The 27,773-nt window shown below is 39.2% G+C and overlaps 1 protein-coding gene across 2 annotated transcripts; it reads right to left on the bottom strand.

Annotated features, from left to right (window-relative positions):
* Positions 1-1,483: 1,483 nt before the first annotated feature.
* Positions 1,484-27,330, bottom strand: jak1 (Janus kinase 1). Of its 2 annotated transcripts, XR_011036807.1 has the most exons (26): positions 27,112-27,330; positions 21,575-21,786; positions 21,121-21,244; positions 19,233-19,386; positions 18,595-18,749; positions 18,213-18,481; positions 17,521-17,636; positions 16,869-17,051; positions 16,220-16,377; positions 15,286-15,400; positions 12,722-12,920; positions 10,789-10,898; positions 10,515-10,670; positions 10,222-10,309; positions 9,996-10,123; positions 9,621-9,759; positions 8,019-8,170; positions 7,750-7,900; positions 6,862-6,950; positions 6,561-6,753; positions 6,216-6,340; positions 5,946-6,118; positions 5,541-5,658; positions 3,780-3,890; positions 3,131-3,444; positions 1,484-2,960 (listed from the first exon to the last, which is right to left on the bottom strand). XR_011036807.1 is itself a non-coding variant. In XM_068320332.1 (25 exons), the coding sequence occupies exons 2-25, from the start codon at positions 21,777-21,779 to the stop codon at positions 3,352-3,354; spliced, it is 3,504 nt and encodes a 1,167-aa protein (XP_068176433.1). In that variant the 5' UTR covers positions 21,780-21,786; positions 27,112-27,330; the 3' UTR covers positions 1,484-3,351. The 2 variants fall into 2 exon arrangements, 1 of the variants encoding a protein (XP_068176433.1); XM_068320332.1 differs by having other exon boundaries at positions 1,484-3,444.
* Between the last annotated feature and the right edge of the window lie 443 nt (positions 27,331-27,773).

Below are 27,773 nucleotides of genomic sequence, written 5' to 3'. Positions count from 1 at the left end.
TGCAGACCTGTCCGTAAACACCCTGCAGGATGTAAATAACACAAGCCAGAAATAAATGTACTCTTGCAGTGATGTGGGAGAGACATGAATAAAAGAGATCTAGCGGAGTGTGTTCAGCTTTGAAGTAGAAGGTGATGGAGGTCTGATCTGAATGATCTCTGGTGTCCGAGGTCGTCCTTTATCTTCCACCGGTCCAACACCACCGGCACCGTGAGAGGATTCATTCTGGTTTTGTCATCATTCTGGTTTTAATTTCGCCTCCTTCAGAGCGGTCTTCCTCTTATGGTTTTAAGGAAGAAAGGAAATACGTTCTCGACACTTTTTACCTTTTCATCACATTTGTTTTTCTTTGGGCGTGGCTGATGTCATGTCTCAGCCATTCAGATTCATGTGAAATCACAGATATGTTTGGTTCCACAGCTTGATTCCGTGTCTACACTTGTGTTACTTGTATCAAAAATTTGATCTTGTGTGTCAGATTTTCAGCCTTCATTATTTTTTTTTCTAGTCTTATGGATAAAAGGCTTTCCTCTGAAAAAATACTGAAAGAATTCAATCTTTGAAGCCTAGACTTGACATTTTATCTTATGTGGCAATATTATTCCATGGGTTGATTATTGTAGTTGAATATCAGACCCTTCTTTACAGGGGCAGGTTGTGTGTTCTCGAGTGTTTGGACTGAGATTCTCTTTGTCTGTGCCTCACTGTCCCACCAACCCGACATGATGTCCTCCTGATGATTGTACACAAAGGGGCTTCGTCCTCTGAGATTAACAAAGCACAAACAAAGCCTCCTCTCACACACATATACACACACACACAAACACAGCACACACACACACACACACACACACAGTAGAGGGTGATCTCTAATCTCACACAGCGCTGGTAAACTATCAGTGAGCCAGCTGAAGTTTGCACGGAGGGGATTTCTGTTTCCATGTACTGGTGACTCTAAAGAGTATTTATTTACATCAGAACAGAAAATCTTCTTTGAATTCTTGAATTGTTGTGTTTTGTTTTTTTTAAAGTATTAATATAACTATAGCTGAATCACTTCAGGTTAAAATCCTCATTTTTCTGTTCTTGTGTAAGTAGAGCCTCTTTTAAGTGTCAGTGCTTCGTCATCGTACCGGAACGTCAGAGGCGAGGTCGGACTTTGCAATAGTGACTGTGTGTATGTTGATCACAAAGCTTTGCAATACTAAGTATTTCTGACACATTTTAATAGATTTAGGTGAATCTAGATTTGCTGTGCTACTTGCTTTGTAAACAGGTTTTTTGCTTTTAAAGTATATGGAAATTTTTTTTTTTTTGGACCTGAAATATACTGTAGATTTTGCAAAATTTTCTATTACACTGCTATTGTTTTACTGTTAATAAGGTGTTTCTAGAGCAATTAGCATGTCTATTTACCACTGTAATATATAGAACAAATTGTTTCTGTAGTTAATAATGTATGGCATTTGGACTGACACAGACAGACCATGAAAAACAATGATTTTATTTATTTTTTCATTGTGTATTTATGGAAACTTTTACCTTCCATAAGTCATACTTTGTCTTATTTTCTGAAAATATATATTTCTTTTCTCTTCTTTTGAGCAGAAGGAACTGTCCTACATTCCTAAATAAAATGTGGACTGAAGCACAACTTTCAATTCGAGCCATTTTTTTTTTTACTTTCTGCAAACATTCACAGTAAAAGCAGTCGTGTTAAACATTAAATCCTAATATTCGACGCAAGATTTTATAGGTTTCACATTTACTGATGGCTTTAAAACAGAAAAATGCTCCTCATCTTTTAGCATACAGATAATAGACTACCATTTATAGCTCAAGGATTAAAAGGAAAATAATTCAAATAAAAGCACATCTATAATTGTGAACTTTTCATGTTTCTAAAATAAACACGTTCCAGGACAAACATAAAATACCATGTAAGTAATCGCATTCTTCCTCCTCGTTTCAAATCCATGTTTTATCTTGTGTATAAAAAAAACAGCTCTGGACAAAAAAGCTGCAAAACACAGAGGATGAAAAATGAAGTGATGCCGCCCTCAAGTGTCCCTCACAGGTACTCAGAACACAAGCACTGTGTTTCAGGATTTATGCATGACTCATCAAGTCCTTGTTGAACATCCTTGACATCCTTTAAAGATGGGAACTAAAACACGAGCACAACCATCTCAGATGTCCATCTTGCATATTTGAACATTGAACGACAGAAGTGGATTTTTTTTGTGTGTGTGTGAAATGTTTCCTTCCTTTTGAAGATGTCCCGGCGTGGTGACTTCCTGCTCCTGAGATAATGAAGTTCCTCCACAATAAATGTTTTCATTAGGGTCTATTTTTTACAATGAATAGGTCTGGCATCTATTATGTACTTAAACCTTATTTTCTTGTAAGGTCAATGTAAAACGCCTGCAACAATTTTCTAATACCAAAAGAAATCTGAATATCCTCGAAAACTTTACATTTACATTTAACTTTACAACTTTGCATTCTACAGTTAAAGCATTTCTAAACTCTAACAGTGAAGATTTTTGCCTGCTTGTTGGCTCGTGCTGAAAAAAATATTTACCAAAGATCATTCTGTGGTTTTCAAAAAGAAATAACCAGGTGTTTTTTCTCCACTGTGGATAAATCTGTGGTAAAAAAATGTTGAAAAAAAAATAAAAATCAATCGTTAATGCCCATGCTCCATCGTCTTCATCTTATCTTGTCCAATCAGGTCTCAGCTTACAAGTGATTCACTCTGCATCCATCTGAGAGGAGAATTCCACACAACTGCAAAAGTTCTGAAAGTGAGCCTCGTGCTCTTCCTTTCCAAGTTCTGTTTCCACATTTCATCGTTGAGTGAGTGACATCAGTCGTGCGTCCACACAATTAAAGTCTTCAGATCACATTGCATAAGCGACAAGTCCACAAGACATTTCCCTCAATAGAGACATCAGAATCTGCTCGATGCATGTGGAAGTAAGATATAAGGTCACATTAGCCTACGAGATTTTACAAGACTGACTATGTTCATTGTAATGCTTAAATGAGGAAATATCAGAATAATATGACAAATATGACAGCGTGAAATAACATGTTTAAAAAGAGAGACGGTTACAATGATACTGACGTAGAGCAAAAAGTCTGTATGCCAAAGTTGTGGAAGCATTATGAGACTGAAGAGGCTCTGATCCTTCAGGACTCTCTCGGTACGGTGGAGTTGCTCAAAGCAGATGCTGAACTGGGTCAGTTTTTGCTGCTTATGTATTCCCGAGTTTGCATGCAAAGTAAATTCAACTTCCAGGGCCTTAAAGAGTTCGAGGTTGAAAAGTCGTCGTCTGGCTGGAGCTGTTACTGCATGTGGGACAGCTCCTCAATCAGGCGTTTAAAGGTGATTCTCCTCTCGGGCATTTGCTCCCAGCACTTGCGCATCAGCTCGTACACCTGTGAGGATTAGATTAGACATACTTTAATGATCCCCAAACTGGGAAATTCACAAAGGATAACAAAAGACTTAGGTGGTAGAAATTGAAAAAAACAGTGAATAAACTTAAGTTGCTGTAATGTGTCATTTTTCTTTTACTTGTATTAAATGAATTAATATTTAAATCTTAAGGTACAAACTACAAATGCTATATCTCTTATTCCCTGTAGGTAGCGCAGGACAGTGCATTTCAGTCAGATAATGTTTTTCCATGATGCTTTTCCTTCATGTTTTCTTAGCTAAAGCTGTGCCCACATCATTATTATCATTGCATTGATACACAGAAGTTTCTTACAGGCTCGGGACAACCGTCAGGACGAGGCAGCCTCTTCCCCTCTGACAAAACCTTCACCAATTGCATGACTGTCATTCGGCCTTGAGTCGGACCAATCATGCTGAGGAAGACCTGCGTGGGAGAGGATAAGGATATGTTACCAGTGGTGTGCAGCCGGGGCCAGCAAGGCCTTCTCTGCTGGTCTAACATAACCAGAAATTGTGATATTTGTGATAAAAGTTAATTATATTTTAATGTATTTTCCTTAAATATATTTAAATATATGTATTAATATATAATTATACATTGGGATATAATATGACATGGACCAACACTGGGTCAGCATTTAATTTTAGGTTAGAGAGGTTTCATCCAATCAGAATCAACTAGCTTGTGTTGCCGGGATCAACCTGGGAGATTGAATGAAATCTGTCCAGGACCTTCAGATTCACTCACAGTCCCTTCACTGTGAGTGAATTGGCACATATAGTTGATAGGCAGATGCGATAGCCAATCAGATCACAAGGTGGTGACTCTTAAGGCCATCTAGTTGGCTTCACGTTCACCTGACATGTACGTGTCCTGTGATTGGATACTCACTTCTGAGAAGGCAGCGTTTCATTTAGAGCAGAGCTTTAGGAGAAACCTACACGTGTTTTGAACCTGGAAAATCTACTGCCGTTTTGCTCCCACAATGGCTGAAGGAGGAGAAAATGAAGATTGGTCCCTGAACTAGCAAAGGATGGATTTGGTGTTTGGAGCCACACTGGATTTGTTAACTTGAATTGTTTAACCAAGGCAGCAAAGAGACACCAAAGCACGACTGGACATTTACAGCTGTGGTGCTTTTTAAAAAAACTTTTGGGGACACCAGAGTGGATTCAGATCAGTGAACAGGTACGAAACTACACGGACACTTTTCTTTCTGAACATGACACACACCTGCATTCTCACTAACAAAGTGTTTACTGGAACATCAGACCAAGTACAAAATGACCTCATTCATGCTTTTGCAGAAGTGATTGGAGAAGAGATCAAAACAGACTTTAAAAAGCTTCTTTTTTTTTGTCGCTGTAAGGATGGATGAGACGACAGGCGTGGGTAACGCCACACAACTCGCTCTTGTCTTGCCCTTCATAACGTAATCAGGTGTCAAGGAGCGTTTTGTCTAATATGAGGATGTATCTAGTGGTCACTACATTGGTGGCAGCGGTGGGAGCCGCTTCCAGCATTATGAGATGTATTTATTCAAGTTTGACTAAGTAGAACATCACCGAAGGCATAGGTGTGATGTGCACGGCCCGCCACTAAACGTTACTAACAAAACAGAACAAAAACCTGCTAATTACTGTCACTCCTTTTTTTTCAGTCATAAAACATGTAAACTAAACTCCAGTAAAACTGGAGTAAAGCCTGCGTCTAATGTGTCTCCCTTCCGACCTTCACTCGACCCGTTTTATTGCTACTTGCCTTCCAGCCATAGTTAGAGGTTAATTGGGATAACATCGACAGTAAAGAGTCTGAAGTAAATGAAAGATCTTCTTGATAAAAGGAGCTTTTTAACGTTGGCACAGGATGCAGTTTGAGAGCTGCTCCCGCTGGAGTTCTGGCTAAACGGTGACACCATCTGTCACATAGAAACGACTGTGTGTAATACCACAAATCCACTTCTTGATCGCTCCAATACAGTATGTGTTACATCGTACGGGGAATCATTACCAAGGTTTCATAAATAAAGGATTAGAAGTATTTCGTGAAGATATCGGGGGTCTGTGTACTGACCGTCATCGGGCTCTTGGTGGAGTCGCAGTAGGTGAGGAGTTCGTACATCGTCACTCCGAAGGACCAAACGTCAGAAGCAAGGTAGAACTTGCATTGCGTCAGACACTCTGGAGCATACCTAAAAATACAAAGTGTAGCCTTATGAATGGTGTGAACCAACTTTTGAATGTCTCATGACTCTACCTGTACATCTTTACACAATAAAGGATTAAAGATCCTTTTATTAGTCCTCTGTGGGGGAAATTATTTCTATATTCAGGAAACTGCCCTCTGATCCTATTTGTGTAGTATCCGCTCATGTTTTAGATTCCTTCAAAAGTCTTCCTTTTTTTTCAGTAAGATCTCAGCTATCAAGGTTTAATCAGACAGTAAAAACTTTAACATCCTTCTATCCTCTTCACTAACCAGAAAACGGGGCTTTCGTCTTCGTCTTTGACCGTGTAATAGCCCTCGTTGTCCTTGATACTTTTCGTGAGGCCGAAATCTCCAATCTTCACCGTCCTCGTGTTCTCCACCAGTACATTTCGAGCCGCCAGGTCCCGGTGGATGTAATTTTTAGATCCCAGATAGTCCATTCCCTTAAAGAACAAACAATCAAAAATAATTGAAATGGGGCAATGTGTGGAGCTTGAAACGTTAAATCTGACTTGACAGATCTGACAAATGAACTAGTACATTGCATATCTGGATAGAGTAGCTGATCAGGGTGCTGAGGTTGGTTTCTTTGGCGTGGCTGGGTAAATAATCCTTCAAACTGCCCAGCGGAACATACTCCATGATCAGCTTAATTGCCTGACCTCCTACAAACAGAGGTACAAGTAAAGGCAATGAGAGACAGCACAGATTTATTAGCAGGCGTTAAATATTTACAAGATCATGTATTTCTACACAAAACAACCAAAACTGATGTACGCTCGGCCAAGTTGTGTGTGACCTCTAGGTCAGGCTTAGAGTCTGAATATTACTGAAGGGCTGCCAGCGTTTACTCTGCTCTTTAAAGTTGTATTTTGAATGTCTTACCTTCCTCCTGGCAGATGCCCTTGTATTTGACAATGTTTTCATGGTAGAGGGCCTTCAGGATGTCTATCTCCCGCGAGAGGTTTGTGTGTTGTTCCTCTCGGTTTTCAGGCTTCAGTGACTTCACCGCTACCAGCTCTCCCGTTTTATCCCCCCAAGGATCGTAGCGACACAGCTCCACTTTACCAAAGTGACCCTGGAAGACGAACGTCAAATGACTAAGATATTTGGAGAACCATGAAAAGGTGTCTTTCTACTTGCTCTGTGGGTTTTAACCCCAGATTAAAACAACGGGCTAATTTACTTCTCCCAGCAGTCGAATCTTCTTCAAGAATCTCTTTTCAAACACGGTCGGATCAACCTCTGGTGTCAGCTTGGGTTTGATAGACGGGTCTGTGAGACGTAGAAAAGAAACATGAGACATGTTTTGTAAAACGTTGTTTCTTCAACATAAGCATGCTTGCGTCATAGGAAGTCTATTGTGGTTGACTGTGATAAAGATTTCACCAGAATGTTCTGAGGTTACATAACTGCTCACTTCGGTCTGAATGCAGATGGCTGCGATTAAAAGAACAATTATATCAGTCTGACTCATTGTTATCAATAATTATGCCATAGAGTTCTATGTATACTTTACTTAACCTCAACAGCGCTATAATATATTTTTAGGAGCATATGGCGATAGATGAAATTTTTATTTGGCAATTTAATGCAAGAAGCTAATAAGCTGCGCTGCGACGACAGGCTGCAGTACCCAACTATGACCAGGAGATGGAAGAGCAGAGTCTATTATGTTGCTGTGGGGCCCAGCTGAGGGGCAGATGGGTGATAATGCACCTAGTGAACTTCCTCATGAACATCTGAGTTGGGTAAACAACTCTTTCTCTCTCTTTGCTCTGTGTACTAAGCTGCTGCTAGGCGAGACACCAAACATGCAAAACATTCAGATCATATTCCAACTGTTAACTGCTTTGAATACTGAATCTGCTTTGGGTTTTTTTTTTGTCTATTCTGCAGTGCTGCACTCTAAATTCTTTAAATCTCAAACAAATTTTCAAAAACACAAACAAACCTGGAGATCTAGCAATAAATCTGTGTTAAAAGTGTTAAACAAAACTTACATAGTACCCTTCTAATTATATAAAATTCTCTAAAATGTAATCCGCAGCACACAGATTCTCCTAATACATACTTTTTTCTTCCAGCATGTCTATGTCTCTGACGATAGCCCTGAAGAAAGGCCTTTTCTTGGGGTCGTAGTTCATGCAGTGGGTCATCAGTTCAGCCAACTCTCTGCAGTCTGGAGTTGCCAGCTGGCACTCAGTTTCATAAAACCTCTCCTTCTGCTCAGCACAAAACAAACATAAGATTAAGTGTAAGATAGAGAGCAGAAGTAAAACAAATACTGAGAACTGCTCAGGGATTGATATCAGTCCTCGTCACCTCAAGTGGACCCATTACCTCTGTGAGCCTCTTCTCTTTGAGCGGGACCTCTCCGTCGTAACAGATCTCCCACAGGGTGGTACCAAAGCCCCACTTGTCAGCCGCGATGCTCAGGGCGGACACATTCTTCACACACTCCGGAGCAATCCACGGGATGCGATGCACGCACTCTGTGGAGGCACACAAATTCAACTGTGTATCGAGAAAATGTGTATCGATTAAATACAGACTTGTTTCTGACCCCTGATGTTCTACCACAGAATCATTTTTTTGTAGATGTGATGACTGTAATCGTCTCCTGGGTCACGGGTCTGCTGGAGCCTGTCCTAGCTTGCTAAGGGCAAGAGGTGGGGTACATCCCAGATACATCACCAGTGCATTGCAGAAACAGAAATTATTTAAAGAAATTAGCTAACTAAGATCTGTGACCATAACAAAGCCTCTGCACTGCTGCTAAAAAAATGTTCCAGGAACCAAAAGTAAAATATAGAACGGCCCTGACAGGCTGTCTGTCTGAAGATGTTGGCTGAGTGCATCTCCTAAAGTGAAAAAGGCTCTTTGAATTATATTGCTGACTGGAAGAGCAACTAACTGATTGGCCGACATCTGCGGTTGGCTTTTTTGGCTCCACAAATCCATAACGTAAGAAGAATGGTGTAGGTTAGTAAGTGCATGCAGCTCACGTGACAACTGGAGGGGGGAAAAGACCAAGAGGAGTAAAGAGGCGAAGAATTGATGGACGGGTGTTTGGAGAAAAGGGGGAAACATGGAGACAAAAAAGGTGGACTGGATGAGATAATTAAGTTGAGAAAAAGAGGAAAAAAATAGAAATTGACAGATTTCAAGTTTTGAGTAAAGCAATCACGGATTGCTGGGAAGAAGGGAAGCTCCCAGCGGGTTTCTCAGCACTTTATCCACTATGTGTTTAATCAAATCTGTGTACAAGGACGTCGATGTTGAAACCAGAAGACTGATTGTTTGCTAAAGTGATGGCTACAGAGGAGGAAATGGTTCTGGGAATAAAAAGGGGAGAAAGAAGCATTTCCCAGGGGCGATGGACATTTGTGCGGCAAGATTTCCAGTCTGTCCTGTGGTTTGCTGATCCATCTACACAACGCCAGTGTGCTATATCAGTCAGGTTCTAGCTCTAATAGACAAACAGAAACATGAGGCGACCATTTGAGGGGAACTGTGCAATCTGAGAAATGCCATTGTTGGTCATCTTCCCTGAACTCAGATCTAGATTTTGCAAAAACAAATTACAATCTAAGAGGGAAATGTGCCCAATGTGTATTGATTATGTGACAATTAAGATATCCCGTTGCTGACGACATTTGTGTGATCAAGAATCTTCTTAGTTTTATCTGCTTATCTCTTTACTGTACAAAAAACCTGCTGGACAGGAGCATCTTTAGAAATCAGTCTGATTTGACACATAGTTGGCTCCAGTAGCGGCATTTTAATGTGTGTTGTTATTTACAGCTGAGTGGGAGTGGGAAGTTTTTGTGAAACTTTCCAAGGTACTTCTTGTAACTAGTTAGGTTTCACTTTTTGTCAGCATGGGAAAGAAAAAGAGAGATGCAAAGTGAGAGAGAATGCATATCTGTATCTGGTGCTCACCCTCGCTTGTAAGAACTGTGATTGGTATTCCTGGGTCGCTGAGTTTGATGAAGGGCCCGCCTCCATCACTTCCCAGTCCGTCCCTAGCTAGGAGAATGTTTTTAGCGCATACAAACCCATGGACCAGCTTTTTGTCTTCCTACAAATACAGACAAAACACAAAAATAATTTATTGGTTTAATATAATCTGTAAATATATAGATTATATTTTGTTCAAATGAATCTAACATGTAGGCGATCCAATGGGAGCATACACACACCATTCACTGGTAGTGAACAAAAAAAGACCAATCAGACATTCAGATTGTGTGTGTGTGTGTGTGTGTGTGTGTGTGTGTGTGTGTGTGTGTGTGTGTGTGTGTTCCAATGCCTCACCAAATAGCTGAGAGCTGAGGCTAGCTGCTTAGCCACCTGGAACTTCCAGGTTGTGCTGAGTGGGCTCTGTTGCCGCCTCATAAACAGGTCCAACGGTCCAAGCTGAGCGAACTCCTCTACCATGATATCTGCACCACACAAACCCAGAAAAACACGGGGGTGTCAAGAGATTTTAGAAAAACGTCGACCCTGTAATGTGAACCTGGAATCCTCAACATGCACTTACTCTCCTGATGGTGGACGCACACTCCATACAGCAGGACTATATGTTTGTGTGAAACTTGCCTCATCATGCTGGCGGTTTCAAAGAAGGCCTGTCAACAGGATGACAAAGATGACTAAATGCATCTCATGTTACAGATTCATTCATTTGCTTCCATTAATCCAGGATCCGGACTTTCACAGTCTAATCTCATTTGGGAACAACTTGCTGCAACTAAGTATTATTTTTCAGTTTTTCTAATTGCTCAAGTCTTTATGGAACATGGTGGGAAAGGCAGAATGGCAAACGTCTCTCACCAGGGAAATGTCCCTGTGTCCAGAACCCAGCACCTTTAGGACCACCTTGACCTCCTGGAAGGAGGAGTAACCTGCATCCTCATCCTCCTCCTCACTCTTCACCCTCAATGTACCCAGGTAGATGTTGGTTCTTGTTCCAGGGCCGAGGTGCTCCTCCTGTTCAACCGAACAGGAAACAGGACATTACATTCAGGACTGCATACTACATACTTTCATCTGCACCATCCTGCAGCTGCAACACAATAGCATGAGAGATGCAGAGGAGAAGGCGTACCTGTTCGATGTCCTCCTTGAGAATGCGATGGAAGCTGAGCTGACTCTCCTGCACCGGTGTCTGGGAGGACGGTTCTCTCTCTTTAGTGACCACCAGCAGGTTGGAAATCTCTATAATGCAAATATAAAACATTTTCGGACAGCCACACAAAGGTGTTTTTATCAATATGTGCATAACAAAATAAGCATATATGTCATATATAGGTTATTGTGATAAGACATCAGGAATTTGACAACTGCTTTGCTTTACACCTCACACGATCATTTTATTCTAGCACCAACAGGACTTCAGATTTTACTAGCCTGCATTGCATTCACGCAAAGTAAATTCTATAACAAAAAGCACGAAAAAAGTTCATAGGGATTTTGCAATGTGCATTAATGCTGAAAACGTATAGACGCTTGTATAGGATGTTGCTTTCAGCATGAAAACAACAGCGTGTTTACATGTGGTAAGGCAAACTCGCACCAATTACGTCAATGTGGCGATGATGCGGAGACCTATTCAGGTCGGTTAGTAAAGTGATTCAGTGTATTTTTTTTTGTATACATCCAGAGCTGTGTGTGGGAGGATGAAGCGAAAACGTGTTTCTGGCCTGTACGACGTTTGTGTGCGAGTATGGTTGTCTAATGCTGTGACAAAACCAACACGCTGTGGTTTGGGGGGGGGGGGTAAAGGTACCTGCACTCCATCATCACCACCTTAAATTCACCGTTCAAGTTGTTAGAGCACCGTTTATTAACTAGCCTCTCATTCTAAACACAATATCATACCCTTACACCGACTACGGAATACTTTTCATTTCCAGAAGAGGTAAAAAAAAAATGCTGTAACAAATCAAGTGTCATATTCTCAGGATACAGGCATATCAGCGTATTGTTGCTGAAGCAAGGATGTTCTAACAAGCAAAAAAAATTTTCAGAGAAAAAAACCCACAATATCAAAGCCTTTTATCTTCATCAAAAGAAGTCTCAACCCAAAACCAAAAAAACATTGATGCCATAGCATAGTAAATCAAATACACACAACAGAAAAAGAGATCAACACATCCATGTAGACATGACTCCACCTTTCCCCCAAGTAAAATCAACACATGGGTGCTAGCTTGGCTCCGGAAACCCACATTTACAACTCTCTTCCTCCCTGACACTATTTGACACACATACATGCGCGCGCACACACACACACACACACACACACACACACACACACACACACACACATACACCACACATAGTTCATGTCAACTTTTTTTAGACCACTGGTTAGTGAGAGACAAAAACCTTCCTTTCTTCATACACACTCTTTAGACAGCGGGTAGCTCCTCTCAAAATCTTGTATAGAGGCAAGGGGAAACTGTTGTACTGGTTATTACACCCAGGTGAGATGCAGCACGACGCATGCTAATGAATAAAGAAGTATTGGTCTTCATGGGGTGGAAATATTTCCAGCCTCCTTTTGCATCATCTTATTTCCAATTCATCCAAAGATATCCTGAAAGGACTGTGTACACTAAAGTAAATTCGATTAATATCTGAAATCCCTTCTTTTCGTCAATATCGATTTCCTCCATGAGCACACGAGTACTCAGTTATATGCACTCAGATGACATCACTAAGAAACCAGTCTTATCACATTCTATCTACATTTTCTATCAGGGTAACTGCTTTAAATAGCTTCATTTGTTTTGCTCCTTGGATTCAAATGGTCACTTTCCATCTGGGTCTCAGCTTTGTAAAGTATTTTCTATAATACTTTTACCTCAAAACATAAAATAAAAAAAATAACAATCAGAATAAGCATACATATGTTTTACATAAATATAACACAGATTTACCTTGTGTTACACTCCTTATTTTGGTATTGGTATAATAGCGTGGGACTGAGTGGATTACAATGTCACTCTCTGTGTCTGCTAAGGGATTACATTTACCTCGAGGCTGTGGAGGGCAGCAGCGCAGCAGCTGGAAGTGCAGGTTGTCGGTGCGAAGGCTTTGACCCCTCAGGTGTTGCAGCAGCTCTCCAAGAGTGGGCCGAAACATCTCGGTGCCGTACAGACGGAAACCATTTGACAGTTTTTCAATCTGGAAGTTCTTGTAATGCCGCACAGGACGAGGCTCCGGCAGGTCAAGCTGGAGGCGAAACGGGAGAGATTTTAATATGATCATAACGGTGACAAAACAATCAAGAACATGAGGAACTGAGAAATCAGAAGAGAGAGAGAGAAAAAAAGAAAATTGAACATTAAACTGAATGAGAAGAAGCAGTGAACAAAAAAAGGTTACATAGAGGATTTATTTTTTAGTAACTAAGCTTTATAAATGAAAATACTGACATTAAGGTAAATACAGTTCCATAGGTGTGTTAAACATTGCTTGAAAAGGGGTGTCCTTTTATAAACTGTGGCAAATGTGGTTAGGTTAAGAATCTAGGCGTTTCCCAACAGACTGTTGCACATCCGGGTGACCCATCTTAATCCAATACAGGTAATCCTCAACATACAAACATAACTCCTTCAGAGAGGGTGCTCAAGTTGAATTGTTTGTAAGTAGTTATTTATTAAATTACAATCTATAATCGCCATTTGCAGTCATTTAAATGCCATTACTACAAATGTGACAGTACTATTCCCTAAGACTGACCAGAAACAATTACAGGACATAAAAACCTTATTTACTATATTTTCCGCACTACAAGACGCACCTAAAAGCCTAAAATTTTCTCATAAACCTGTAGTGCGCCTTATAATCCGGTGCGTCTTATATATAGATTGATATTCATATTAATATTGGTTAATGACATGATCGCTGACAAAAAACTGGCAGTCTGGCCGCCAGTCATGCCGCACTCCGCACTCGGGCCTACGCCCCCTAACAACCGTAGTCAAGGGGCGTCACCGAAGTCCAGCTGTGACTGAGCTGCTCTCAGACGGTAGAGCAGACTGTAGGAGCACCGGTGATTATGTATATCAAAACATAAGGAACTTTCAACAATTCTATTAACAATTCAACAATTCTATTACTAAAGTTTGACTGACTGAACTCAGTATTTCCTAACTATTTGGCGTCGGAAATAACCCACTTTAAACTTAATTGGTCTTAAAAATGCCATTCTATTAGTCTGTGGAAACACACGGAGGAAACTGGCATAAAGGTGAATGAAAGACCCTCAAAGCTGACCTTCCAGCCTTTTCTGAAATTCCATGAGCAGAGTCACTGCTAGACAAAGGTGCCAACTGGTGTGATGCAATTGATTTACAAATGTAGTTGATAGCTCTGGGCGGGCGGCGGAGGGGCGCATTCAGGCTTGTGTATTCTGTCTGCAGCGATGTGCTGTGAGATTCACGGCGGTGAGACACCGACGTTAAAGTCAGTTCTAGGAATAAAACAGCGTCACATTTGGCAGTAAATTAGCAGCCTGACATTAAAAAGTAGTCAAAAAATCGTTTAAGACACACAGCAGCAAATAGCTGCACCTCATCTCCGACTGGACTACCGATCGATCGAAACAATATTTAATTAATAAACGAAGACAAATGTCAGAGCTTAAATATCTGCTTCGAAATTCAGATCAGGAAATAATCCGCTCTGTTCGCACTGATTGTACTCGTAATGAATTTAACCAGTTTTTGATGTCAGGTTTTTTAATATGCGTGTTGACTTCTTTCTAAGATGGCAAAGTGATCAAGTGATCAGGTTTCCTTGATGAGGCTCAGAATGGCTTATTGACATAACAATAGGGGCCATTCAAAGGTAGTCAGGCAGTCATGAATGCAATCATGACTGCCTGAGCAGCGCGGCACAATCTAGTGGACGGATTGCGCAACTACAGCGGCTGCAGTCTATCAAATAAATTTTATTTTTATTGTGTGCGCCTTATAATCCGGTGAGCCTTGTATATGAAATAAATTATAAAACAAACATTATTGAGGGTGTGCCTTATAGTCCAGTGTGCCTTATAGCGCAGAAAATACTGTATATGACATAAAATACTGTAGTACCGTCATGTAACTATCACATCTTTACTTCTGCTGAATAAGTTTTATCCTGGGGGAATGCTGAGGCTAAGCAAAGCTTTAATCCACTGAGCATTCACTTATGTGAATGACGCGCTTCCTCATCATAAAAATCCGACACATCAATTTATGCTTGATTACTCTGATTTATTCCCATTAAGTTGCTCAGGTAGCTCAATCAATAGTTAACATCAAATAGCAAAACGTTCAGAGTTCCGGGCAGAAATCTAACCCGAAAACAATGGTTGAGGTAAGTTGAGGACTACCTGTATAAAAAATAAACTGACAGTATTTTGTTTGGTGCTTCCGTGTCTGGAAGTTACGTCCTCTGACATCCTTGGGATATTATAACGGTGCAACGACACATCGTTTCCCAATATTTTCAGAAACATGAAAAGGGATATCTCAGACTAGTTTTAAAATGTCTCTTGATTTATATCTACGGAATATATGAAAACCAGTGTCATTTCTAATAAATCTACCTCGTTGCAGACGACAGTGATGATAATGTACTGGTAGTCCGTGCAGCTCCAGCGCAGGATGTAGGTTCCCTCCTCGTTGCCCTCCTGACGCAGCTTGTGGATGGCATACTCCGTACTGGGCAAAAAAATAAGTAAGTAGGATTCAGCAAAGTGGGCCTAAGGTTTCTAATTATATCCACAGACACTTCAGTGTAAGATAATTGCTGCTTTTCTCCCTTCTACAAATCATTTCACACCCATGATTACAAAGATTTATCACTTAAACGCTCCATGAAGAATGGGGAAGGATGTTAACCGTAGGCGTATGCTACATAGGTGTCGCTTACACAGATCATGACACCCTTTTGATTGATTGCCTTTTTTTAATCAATCAGCTAATCCAAGGAAAATTGTCACCTTTTGTTATGATACAGCAGATCGGGAAAACTACATCTAGTACTGAAGAGTGGGACAAACAGCAGCTGTTCATATTTATTCATGAGATAAATAAATAGAAGTTAAATTAGATGCAAAACACTGCAGATTCCACTTCTGTGTACAAAACCCTAAAGGATAGTGTATGGCTTAGAATTTCTGTGATGTCACACAAGGAAGAGGTTTTTTTTTGTTTGGTTTGTGTTACTTTCCCACAGAAGGATAGGTTTTCATCTGTGTTTTCTTGTTTGTCCAACTCTTCTCCCCCCAATTTTCTGCAAAACAGCAGCATTTCCCCTCTAACAATCTGATTATCACACAATCTTATGAAAGGTTGGGCCAAAAGTCAAACTAAACAAGAGACTGTTAGGCCTTTACAAAAGTACTGTTTGTGTAGTAACAATTAAATGTTTAGACAAACTTGTAAGGCTATGATGGAAGGGATGACATTAAAAAACATCATATGTTTTTGTGAGGAAAACAGGTACGTGAGTTCCATTATTCATCTGCTGGTACAAACCATATGGGCCCATGGCAACTGTCACTGATGTTGTGAACCACTGACGCGGGAGCCACCTCGTTGCACAGGTAGTGGTGGGCGTCCACCGTCAGTCTGAAGTACCCATCCACAAGGGCAGCGAAAGACAGAGCCTCGGCCTTAGAAGCCATTCTCAACTCCTGAGAAGGCAGAGATAGACAAACGAGGTGAGGACGTATTGAGAATAAGAAACCTTATAAAACCACAATGCTGCAAAGGGTGATGTAAAAGAGAGATGATGTATTTGAAAAGTTAAAATCAATTTTTATGATGAAACATGAGTACTGCCTAATAGCATGCAAGTTGACTGGCTTTGCCTGAGCACCATAAAGATCCAAACAAATGTTGCTGTTGGTTACATTAACTACAAAAACAATAGGCTTTATTAACTGTAACGAGACAAGTGAAAGGGGTATTTACTCTCCAAGATATTGAGGCCATAGCAACGACAAAATAGACTTTGCACTGTAAATCCTTCTCAAAAAAATTCTTAAATACCAATTACTTTAGGAAACAACTGTACAATACAGATTAAAGTTTAAAACTACATATGCTTCAACATGTTACCAACAGTCACAGAGAACATTACAGAACAGTTATTTTGAAAACGAATTTGTTGTAAGACAGTCACCATTCTCTTGTTGTTCTGTCCGAAAATAGAGACAGTGGTATCTTTGATGACAACATGGGTGATCTCATGGAAGTCAAAGAACACCATCCAACCGTCATTTGCCTCCTTGCGTGCCCCTTCCTTCTGTTTCCCATTAGGCTTGTTCTTCTTTGACTTGGTTTTTTCTTTAGTAATCACAGGTGTCTGTTTTACATATAAAAAAGGCACACATACATACACACATTATCCAAGCAAGTATTCATATCATTAAGAACAAAAATAAAACTACTACTCTTGCAAAGTAATTCACACTCTGCCCATCACCATTCAAATTAAACGAATGTTTGCACTGAACTGTCTCATGTCAGACAAACTAAACTGCACTTTGTCTGCATAAATACAACATTTGATTCCAATTATTTGACTTTGCTAAATATCAATCACAAAGACAGCAGGAAATGCATTACATTATTTGATGAGACTGCAAGAAAAATGAAAGCAATATTCAGATGACAGTGAAAAGTTAACAGGGGAAAAAAACCCCTAAAGTAGCAGATGTTTTGCTAGTGGGTAGTAGATATACTTCCTGCAGGATTGTTAACAGATTTGCTATTGGTCACTCCCAGTTCATCTGAGGACAGAGACACTCCAGTGTTTGCACGGTTTCACTCACAGTAGCAGGCTTCTTTCTCCAGGAAATACCAGTGGTACCAGTAACCAGGACCTGCATGTCATGGCTTGTCTCCATGTTCTGATTCTGGTGCTGCCCTTGGCTCTGGTTGTAGTATCCTACAACAAACATTACACCACATAGTTAGAGATGTATCCAAACCATGTGACTTCTGTAATTGCAGCTCACACACTGTGGATACCTTGACTATTGGAAAAAATATTTAGATTTTAGCTACTTGGTTACCAACCTTTGTTTTGGAGATCCTTGTAGTAATTATGTGGGTCTGACGCTAGCTTACTGAACTGTTCACTTTGGCAACTGTGGGGCTACGTTGAAAGGGAATTCTGACCTGTCATGTTACTCAAACCATCCAGATCTGCGTCAGTGGTTTAGAAATGTAGTCGGTACAAGTGTTGACAGCTTGTTCCTTTTACTTTTGGTTTTCACTGCATGCACAAGTTCACTCGATTTGGGCAAAATTTGAATTTATTATTGTGTGCGTATTAATCATTGTCATTTATGGGCGTTCCTCTCGTAGCTTGCCAACAAGGCAGATTTCTTTTTCTACTGTTATGTGGAGGGAATCACCTCAGTAACAATTTTCTCCCGTAATTCAAGTAAGACTCCTTTCTCAAACAAAGCCCCACCCTTACAACCACAAAGCAGACTACTTTGTCTTCCTGAAATATTACCGTAGTAACTGCCATTGCTGAGCTCCCCTTCCTGCATCACGCCGAGCGTGATGGGCTCGAGCACTTCGCTGCCCAAACCACTGGTCAGGCCCTCCAGTGTGGACAGGTACTTGATCTTCAGGTCGTACGGAGTGATGTTGCTGTCCTTCACTGTCCGGTGGTTGAATTCTTTAAGGAACTTCTTAAAGACATTGTTGATGCGGATGCGTGTCAGAAAGTTGCGCTGCTTAATGTCGTGGTTCAGGGACTCTGGGATGAAACGCTTGTAGCTGGTGTATTAAGAAACAAAGATAGAACCTTAGGACCACGTTCTTTCAGGCCTTAAACCCCAAACCAAGTAAAGTACTTTAAACCTATTTGTGTGTGTGTGTGTGTGTGTCACCTGATTTCATTGGAATTGGAAATATCCGTATGCTTGTCATAATGAGTGATGGCGAGCACAGCCATGCCCAAGCACTCGTTTTCTATGTCATGTTTATCTGCCTCCGACTGAGACACCCTCAGTGGTACCACACCCTTCTGAAAGTCATGCTGGCCCTGTTTAACACAAACATATACTGTGTTTATTTTGTAGAAAATATAAACATTTAAGCTGAAAAACATATGATCATAAGCAACTAACAAAGAATTTGATTTAAATTTACTGTTTACTACTGTTTAATTTACTATAGTTAATTACATTAAAATTAATTCACCAAAACTTGTTATATTTGGAAACAATTTCTTCAGTTACAATTTTCTTTGGTAGTTTTATATTTTTAATGCATTAAAAAAAATTCCAACAGTAAAGTAAAACATAAATAAGTGATATGTTGCTTTTGACTGATGCGCTTAAAACTGAACTTCCTGATATTGTTTCATTTCCTCCTAGTTGTTGATCAAGAAACTTCACTGTGAAGTGTGTTGATGACTGAGGTTTGAATCAGAACGTACTTTCAAAATGTTTTTCAAAGGAAGAAATGACAAACACAAACGATGTCTACTCAGCCAGTAGTTGTCAACTGCTGTTTCTTTTTTCACCTGGAAAAACAGGTAGTTGAGAGAACCAGCATCCAATAGAGGCGTCCCCTCTGGTGTTTTCTGTGAGTTCAGTCCTCCTCTGAGTTTACTGATACAGTGCCTCCAAACCGGAGACTCCCCTTCAGTGGTGCCATGCCAATTTCTGAAATAAAACCTGAGAGGAGACAGAAAGAAGAGCAGTTCTTAAAACAGTGTTTAGTAAACGGATGCTGGAGGTTAGTGAGATGTTTTCTGTGAACTGTTGAACTCATATGAAATCTACAGAACCAATGGTACATACTAAAAAAAACCCAATCTCAGTATGATGCATAGAAGATTGAACAAAACCAATCTGAATCGTAAATGAGTTTGACATACACTTGATTGTCCTCCTGTATTACATGTGTGATTTAAGTGGACTAACACTTTTTCATGCACATTCTTTTCAACTCTACATCAGTATTTAAAACAGATATCATCTATCCAGCTTGAATTTTAGTACAGCCTGGCAAGATCTTGTTTAATTTCAAGCTTTGATAAAACATCCTGGTTGCTCTTTATCCTCTTTACGTGTTACGTGCATGTATTCATGCCGAAGGTTGTGCTATATCAAGACCTGACCACAAAACCAGACTTGTATGGTAGACTATGATATAGAACACAATGCAGCCTCCAGCAATACATAACACGCATGCCACATACATCCTATGCAGACGGGCTTTACTCTCAAAGCGCAGTGATGAGGAAGTACAAATGACGTAACAATAATGTTTTACTTCCTCTTAGAATGACATTTTATCTGACTGGTTGCATCAACTCTTCTATTTTAATCTTCCATTTCTTCTATTCTAGTACAAATATGACACTGCTGGCCTGTGTCATAAAAGGTTTTCCTTTAAAACGAAGCATAATGAGCAATTTAGTCTCTAATCATGTGGTCATGCATGAAGCGACCCCTTGGCATCACATGTTCAAGTTACGTTATTTTAACTGGTATAATTAATATTGCAACCGCACAATGCATTCCCTGATGAAGGCCAAATGGGAGGTATTGTCTAATAACCCCGTGAGAACTTGGAATACATCAAATCATCAAATGTCTGCTATCTTTTTTAAGACCTAAAATAATCACCTAAAATTGCTGGATCACTTCCAATTTCATTTATTAAAACTTTTTAATTATTTTTACATTTTTTAATTATTGTCCCTGGCCTAATAACTTCTTTAAAAGTGGTTAGAGAAGAACATATCCCAATAAAAAGAAATACTGTTGAATTTTTTTTGGTATTACGCCACCTTTTCACTAGAAAGACATTCAAAGCCCAGGAATCGGCGTGTAAAGAATCCCACCTTTACCCAAAATGTGAATATATCCCTGCACAGCTGCACAAAATATAATAATTTCTCCACCGACATCTCAAAGTACAAATGTACAGTGGCAGCAAAGCTGGATAGCCAATATTAAGTAAGATGAAAAAACTGAAACATGTCCTATTACAAGTTTATTTGTTGCTCTATACCGAAGTAAAAATTCCATCTCTCAATTTCTATTATTAAACTACAAAGACATTTTCTGAATCACAAAGGTCTAACCAAAAGTAGAGTAATGGCAAAGGCCTGAACCAAACAACTACTAAAAACAACTACTTTCCTTCATTTATTTTTAAGAAACCAAAATGCTGAGAATTATGATCAATTTTCTATTTGTGCTTGAATAACACTTTGCATGTAGCTAGTGAGATTTCACCTAATTTTCATTTCACAATAAATATTATGTCATATGTAAATTATGATAAGATAGATATCAAAATGTAAGTTTTTCAAAATATCATGCAACCTCATTCCCCAACAATATTCTCTCAGGTTAGCTGAATGTCTCCCGTAGAGTACTGAAGTGATCCAGTCTTACCTCATGCGATAGTGCAGCTTGAGACTGGTTTCATCTGTGACCTTGAACTCATAGTTGGGGGGGTACCATGTGCCGCTCATTTCATCGTACAAAGCAAAGAGGTTGTGACACAAGGGAGAGATTGCTGAGGAAAGAAAAGTTAAAACACATCAATGTCAAAATTGGGTTCCTGGATGAAACAACCTCAGCTCAAACAGAGGATTTAATGTTTTACTAAATCAGTCTCAGTTACTCTAAATGGGCCCATCTATGCGTCCTTAATAAGGGAATAATAATATCTGTGTGACAGTTAAGCATGGAATTATTGAGGGAGTCTACAATCCTCTGATTACTGATATGCCATGCTAGACCTTTCTTGAATGCCAAACTCTGAAGCCCAGACCCTTTGCCCTTCAATACTATCATTAAAAAAGAGTAGGCAATCCTTGATGTCCCCAGACGATCAGTCACTCACAGCATTTCTTTGCAGCATCCACACAGAGCTCCTCAGCGGTGTAGCAGCCACTGAGGTATTCAAGCTGGTGCACCTCTGGCATGTAAAACTGGATTTCCAGGCCCCATGTGGAAGTGGGAGACGGGGTGAACTGAGCCTTCCTACCAGTCTTCCTCATCTTCCCACAGAGTTGCCTGCTCAGCTCCATCATCCGCAGACCGGGCATTCAGAGACTGTTTACGTGAAAATACAGAGAAGGTCAGGGGGGAAGTAGGAATGTGACATTGAGATAACTGATTTAGGAACCAGTGTTGGCTGGGTTAGGTTTCTGCCCTGGAAGCATTATCCGCTGAACTCCACATGTTTTGCTATTTGAGGTTAACTATTGGTTGAGTTAACTGACAAACTTAGTGGAAATAAAACCAAGTAATCAAGCCCAAAGTGGCATTTCAGAGTTTTGATTACAAGAAAGTGCATCAGCATGTCATTCACCCTCAAATGGTAATTATGGATTGAAATTTAACAAATAATGACTTAAGAATAATTTTGCGTATGAACGGCCTCTCTGCACTAATTCTGTTCTTAAGATGAGGACAGCCTATACTTAAAACATTACTTTACAAGTAATTCAAATTAACTCAACTAGCACGCACATTTTTCATGCTTTGTTTATTTCGTGTTGGCCTGTCCCACCCTCACATTAACATTTTATGAGAAATGGGTAACCAGTTTGTGATTATCAAACACCTAGTGAGGTGTGTGTGTGTGTGTGTGTGTGTGTGTGTGTGTGTGTGTGTGTGTGTGTTACAGTACAGTACATATATTGATCGTGTGGTTGCATGGTGAGCTCAGCAAACAGCAGCAGGGACTCAGAGGTCAATAGTCATTAACATGATGACTCATATTAATAGGACAGAGCCTTGACACAGAAAAGCACACAGAATGGAGTGATGTCTCACTAAAGTGCAAACAAAATGATTACATCAACATGTGGAAGACAGATTGCTGCAGGGCATCAAAAGTGAAGAGTCTGAGTTTTATTGTTGGATGAGTTGAATGTTCTTTCCACACCTGCTGCACAGCAGCAGCAATGAGTCCTTCATTGCCAAATCAGATCCATTCCTCCACAGTACATTTTCACCACCAATGGTATGAAGATAGTTTCACAGAAACTATGTACTTCACATTGAAGTTCGAGGTGCAGATATTAGTTTGATTACAAGCTGTTACATAACCAGTGCAGACAGCTGAATTCATTACAACAGTCCAAGGGCACGTCCTTAAAGGGAAATGTCTCATTGAGCTAAGGACTTGCGTCGTACAGTTTGCCATTTCCGTCCCTCCTTACCGGTGACTTTTATTTTAGATCTGTAGAATAAAGCCCACAAGTAAAGTTCATTCTACAAAGATGTATTCACATTATATTTAGTTACATCAATTCACTTTCATCCTTTCTCCACTCTTTCTCCCAGACAATCTTGTGACCAAATGGTATTGTTACCAAAGCAAGATTTCCTGAGTTTGAAAATTGTTGGAAACTTTTGCTGTAATGCAATAAAAAGTACAATGAGTTATTTTGTGTTATAGTAGACCCTCATTTAACATGTGGGTTACATTCCAAAAAGAACCCGTGATAAGAGAAATTCGTGAAGTGGTCCGCTTTATTTTTTACAGTTTATACAATACTGAACTACGCATACAATGAAATCAAAGATCAAAACCTGTTTTCAGGCCCAAGCATTAAAAAAAACAAAAAACATAAACGTTTTCAACAAATAACTGATAGTTTTTACTGTAAAATAATATTTTTAATAGTCAGTACGAGGTTGGACACAGTGTGATTCACGCGTTTTTCACCGTTCCTCTAACTTTGCGTCTTCCTCGCTCCGCTGTAGTGTCTTTTTCTGCTGAAGGCTGTGGTGCAGGTGTCTTTTTCCGAGAGAAGAACATAGTTATGGGTAATTGATGGCACTCTTTTTTCTTCTGGACAAGAAGATTTTTATAAACAGACATGCCACCTTCGATTATATTTGAGACCATCCTTACAATGGTCTTGTTGTGGACAGTTACAACCCTTCTTGCATCCTTGTTAAAACTTATTGCTGCTGTCCTCCTTATGTTATTTTCCTCCTTCTTTATGCAACAAACCATAGATTCATTTATTCCGTAATAGCGCCCGGCAGCCGCATAGGTTCTACCTTCCTTCAGCATGTCCAGAAGTGTAACTTTTTCTGCGATATTTAGCATCTTTCTCTGCCTTTTGGGTGCATTGTCAGGTGCTTTTGCCGATGCAGAACGTTTTTTTGACATTGTGGGTTTTGTCATGGAATAAATTTGCAAACTTATTTGGCAAGCTGTACAGAGACGAGTTGCCAAGACTGTTCACGTTGGTCAGTCCTTTAGCCAATCAGGATGTAGAACACAACGCACTGTTAAAAAAGAGAAGGCATTAAAAAACTGCACTAAAAAAATCTGTGAAATAGCGAATCCGTGTAAGTTGAACCGTGTTATAGTGAGTGTCCACTGTACATGTAAAGATATCTTTAAGCCTTCCGTCAGACCAGTGTTGTGTAACAATACAAGCCTCTGCCATCAACTCCAAACTGAAAGTATAGTAGCATCAACAATCACTGCATGGGTATAAAATGTGAGGGTGGAATTTAAATGTATAGGGGAACCTCTCTAGTTACAATTTCAACAGATCAGATGCAGTTTCCTCTATTCTGGTGCCTTCTACCAGATGACTTCTAAGTTTTATTTGGTTGCACTACTATAAAAAGAAAATATGAGTCCTGGATCACGTAGTCCCTTAAGTTCAGTTCATTTTTTTAGTCATTCTTTCCTAATTCCTCCTTGGTTTAACCTCCTTTGCCAGAGGCACTTTGTTCTGCAAGCTTAACTAAACTATGATCATCTGTGTGTCAAACATTAGGGACTATACATGCAGCAAATATACATGCAAGCAGACAATGTTATGAAATGTATGACACTTTCTCCATTTTACTACATCTCCTTAAGTGAGTTATGTGTTCATTGTCACCATAAAAACAGTGAGATATAGTCACATCCTGGACCCCTCTGACCCAAATATTTTGAAATGTTGTACATACTCAATTCTCTGACAAGAATAGTGGCAAAAAAGTAATTGATCTACCATGTGTAACAAGTAACAAGCATCATTTCTCATATGCCAGCAGAATTTCTTGAGAAAAGTGTATCAGTGAGTCATCAGTTCAGCCTTCAAGAGTCACTCCCTCTTCTGAGTAAATTCAACATCTGAAAGACTCCTATAGATGTAAGATACTGCTGACTACAACCTATATGATTTAAACTGGCACCATTAGTCGAATGTCAGACATATTACTCTGTCTTGTTTGCATATTGTAGCTTTTGATAGATTAAAATGACTTTTAAATAACTATTTATTTATTCAGTTTATTTTTCTTCTTTCCAGACATGTTATTACAACATATTTCATTTTCATTAGTGTTGAAACATCATCAACATCTGGAAAAAAAAAAAGGGTTGACTGGTAAGTAACTATAATTTTAGATCAGTGGAAAACAGAAAAGCTTTTACTGTAAGTAGAGGCAGTCAATCCTGACAGGTGATTCCGACATCAAGACAAGGCACACAACAAATACTAACATTTGTGTCTTTTTGAATAAACAAAATATGTAGCAATATATAAAGCTTGCAATGATTAGTTACATCATAGATTAATATGGCCGTTATTTGCTACTGGAATTGATTTTTCCTGTGGAGGCTACCGGGCGTAATTTATACGTGAATACAGTTAGATAAAAATATAATTTCCACGTCAGTAAGGTGGTGTAAAAAATGAAGAAAGTAGCATATATACTGTATAACTAACAATAAGCTCATTTTATTTTAGTTATACATTCAAACTTTAATTTCCACATAAAGACTATATTAAAAACTTTAAAATCACCTTTCCTATAAAGCATTCATCCCGAATGTCAGAGTAAGTAATTTCACTAATTAACAGACTTTGGAATAGAAACGTGTCAACTAATACATGGCAACAAATACTTTATCTGAGGCATTACACATTCTTCACAGGCAAAGACATAGCAGTACAACCTTGATGCGTACAATTCTTTTATGTTTGTTTTCAACTTTAACCATTATTACTGTTACATTTCTTCATAACATTGTCTTCCCCTCTAAAAGTTATAAAACCCACATGCCTGAAATTAAATAATTGGCAGACAGTAGGCTACAAAAGTAATGAAGTCATAAAGTTCACTTGGTTAAGAAAATGTAACAGAGGTGCTAAATTTCAAGTTACCATGATGAATACCAAAAGGAGGGCTTATTTCTTTGACTCAACAGAAATAGGAAATATAACTTTAAAATTGGGAAAATCAAACTACTGCTAAAAATGTCTGCATTAATGTCAATATTATGTCTATATATGGTATGGTAAAAAGTTGATCAAACCTAACTTTATATTTCAATATCTTCAAAGGTCTGGCAGTAAACGTTTCTTTAGGGTACAATGAGTACACAGTTGAAATACTCTGCTTGACAAGGAATTTTGTTGATTGTGAAAAGGTCATAAACTTTCTGAGTATGTTTCTGTGTGTGTTGGGCTCAGAAGGAAGCAACTGCTTTTGTCAGTCTATAATATGAGAGGCGCTTCATTGTAAGGATGTGTTTGATTTAGTACAATGTTTATTACAAGGTAGTGCAACTTCAATACAACCAAAGTTGTTTCCAAAATGACCATCAATTGAAAACCAAAAAGCATCACAACAGATACAATCTATGACCAGTAGTAAGAAAATCTTAAATTGGAAATCCTGATTTTCAATGTTTCTTTAAGTAAATGCTTCAATTAGTTAATCAATTGCTCAGATTACAGGTGAGAAATCCAATTATGACAGCTATGATTACAAGAATCATTATTTGCCTGATCTGTTTTTTGTTATTTTTCCCCACACCATCCCCTAAACACCCCCACTGGAAAATTAAGAACATTAGTTTCTTTTCACATCTCAGAATGAATGACTTTGAAACGACATTTTCCATCTCCGCTCTTTAGATCATGCGGGTCATGAAAACATCATTTATCATTTTGCCAATTAAAAATATCCAATATAATCAGATCGATATAACGATTCGACCTGTCCTGCCCTTGTGAAGCCCTCGACCATTAATACAGTAAACTATATTAATTTACAACACACCCAATCTTTATAAATGCTTTACCCTAACGTCATTTAATAACATATTCTTATTATGCAGTAATTACTCAATTCCTTTTACTTGTATAAATTTCTGCTGCTGTCTTATTTTAATTAATTTTAATCTCGCCGTACGTCAGACCACTGCCCACTTGCCTGTATTGACAAGCGTGTTAAAACCTTGGTTGACATTAGCTTCGTAGTGGCTCAGCTTACATGTACGGAGTACACGGCAGCTGAATATTTCACCCCCTTGACAAAAATAACGAAATAAGACAAACAAGTTTTATAGCTAAATAGCCCAGAGGGCAGACATTTTTTTTCCATTACAGCTTTGTATTTACTCACCTAGAAGCTTAGCCAGGCAGCTGGCGGGTTACTTCCGTTTTGTTTCGTAGTTGGACCTTCTCACTAATAGTACTTCAATTTAGCTTTTCAACTGTTAATTTTTTTTAAAAAATCCCCAGTATGAATAACCAGAATCCGAAAGGTATGAAAATATGACGTATATCCACAGAATTTCCCCACACGACAGACACCTCTGTTCTTGCTATCCCTTCCTGACAAGTGACATCCCTTTTCCCGAAAACAACGCAGTCGGCCCTTCTAGAATAAGCGCGCTGATTGGCTACCGGGCGCGTCACTCCGAATGACGTCATGAACTCATTATTGGCTCGACTCGCGATGACTGTAAATGCGGTGCTTTATTTGGGTTTCTCGTGACTTTGGGAAGACATTAATGTGGATTAGAAGGAGATAGAGTACTGTAGTGTCACTTAGAACGAGAGAAAGGCGTGATTATAACGTGTCGTGGGTTTTTGGTTTTTTTTGCAAGATTTTTTTATGTAAATAATAATAAGATGAAGGAGAAGAAGAAAAAGAAGTACTGTATTCCCAAAGTATTTTATCAATTACTGTATATTCTTCTAGTTCCAAAAAACTAGTAAAATGTAATTCTTCTAGAAAAAGAGATTCATACAAGATTAATTATAGTTTATAACAGAGTGATA

This window comes from Antennarius striatus, chromosome 7 (genome assembly GCF_040054535.1).
Source record: "Antennarius striatus isolate MH-2024 chromosome 7, ASM4005453v1, whole genome shotgun sequence".
NCBI classification, from domain to species: domain Eukaryota; kingdom Metazoa; phylum Chordata; class Actinopteri; order Lophiiformes; family Antennariidae; genus Antennarius; species Antennarius striatus.
This window is presented reverse-complemented; position numbering and strand designations above follow the sequence as displayed.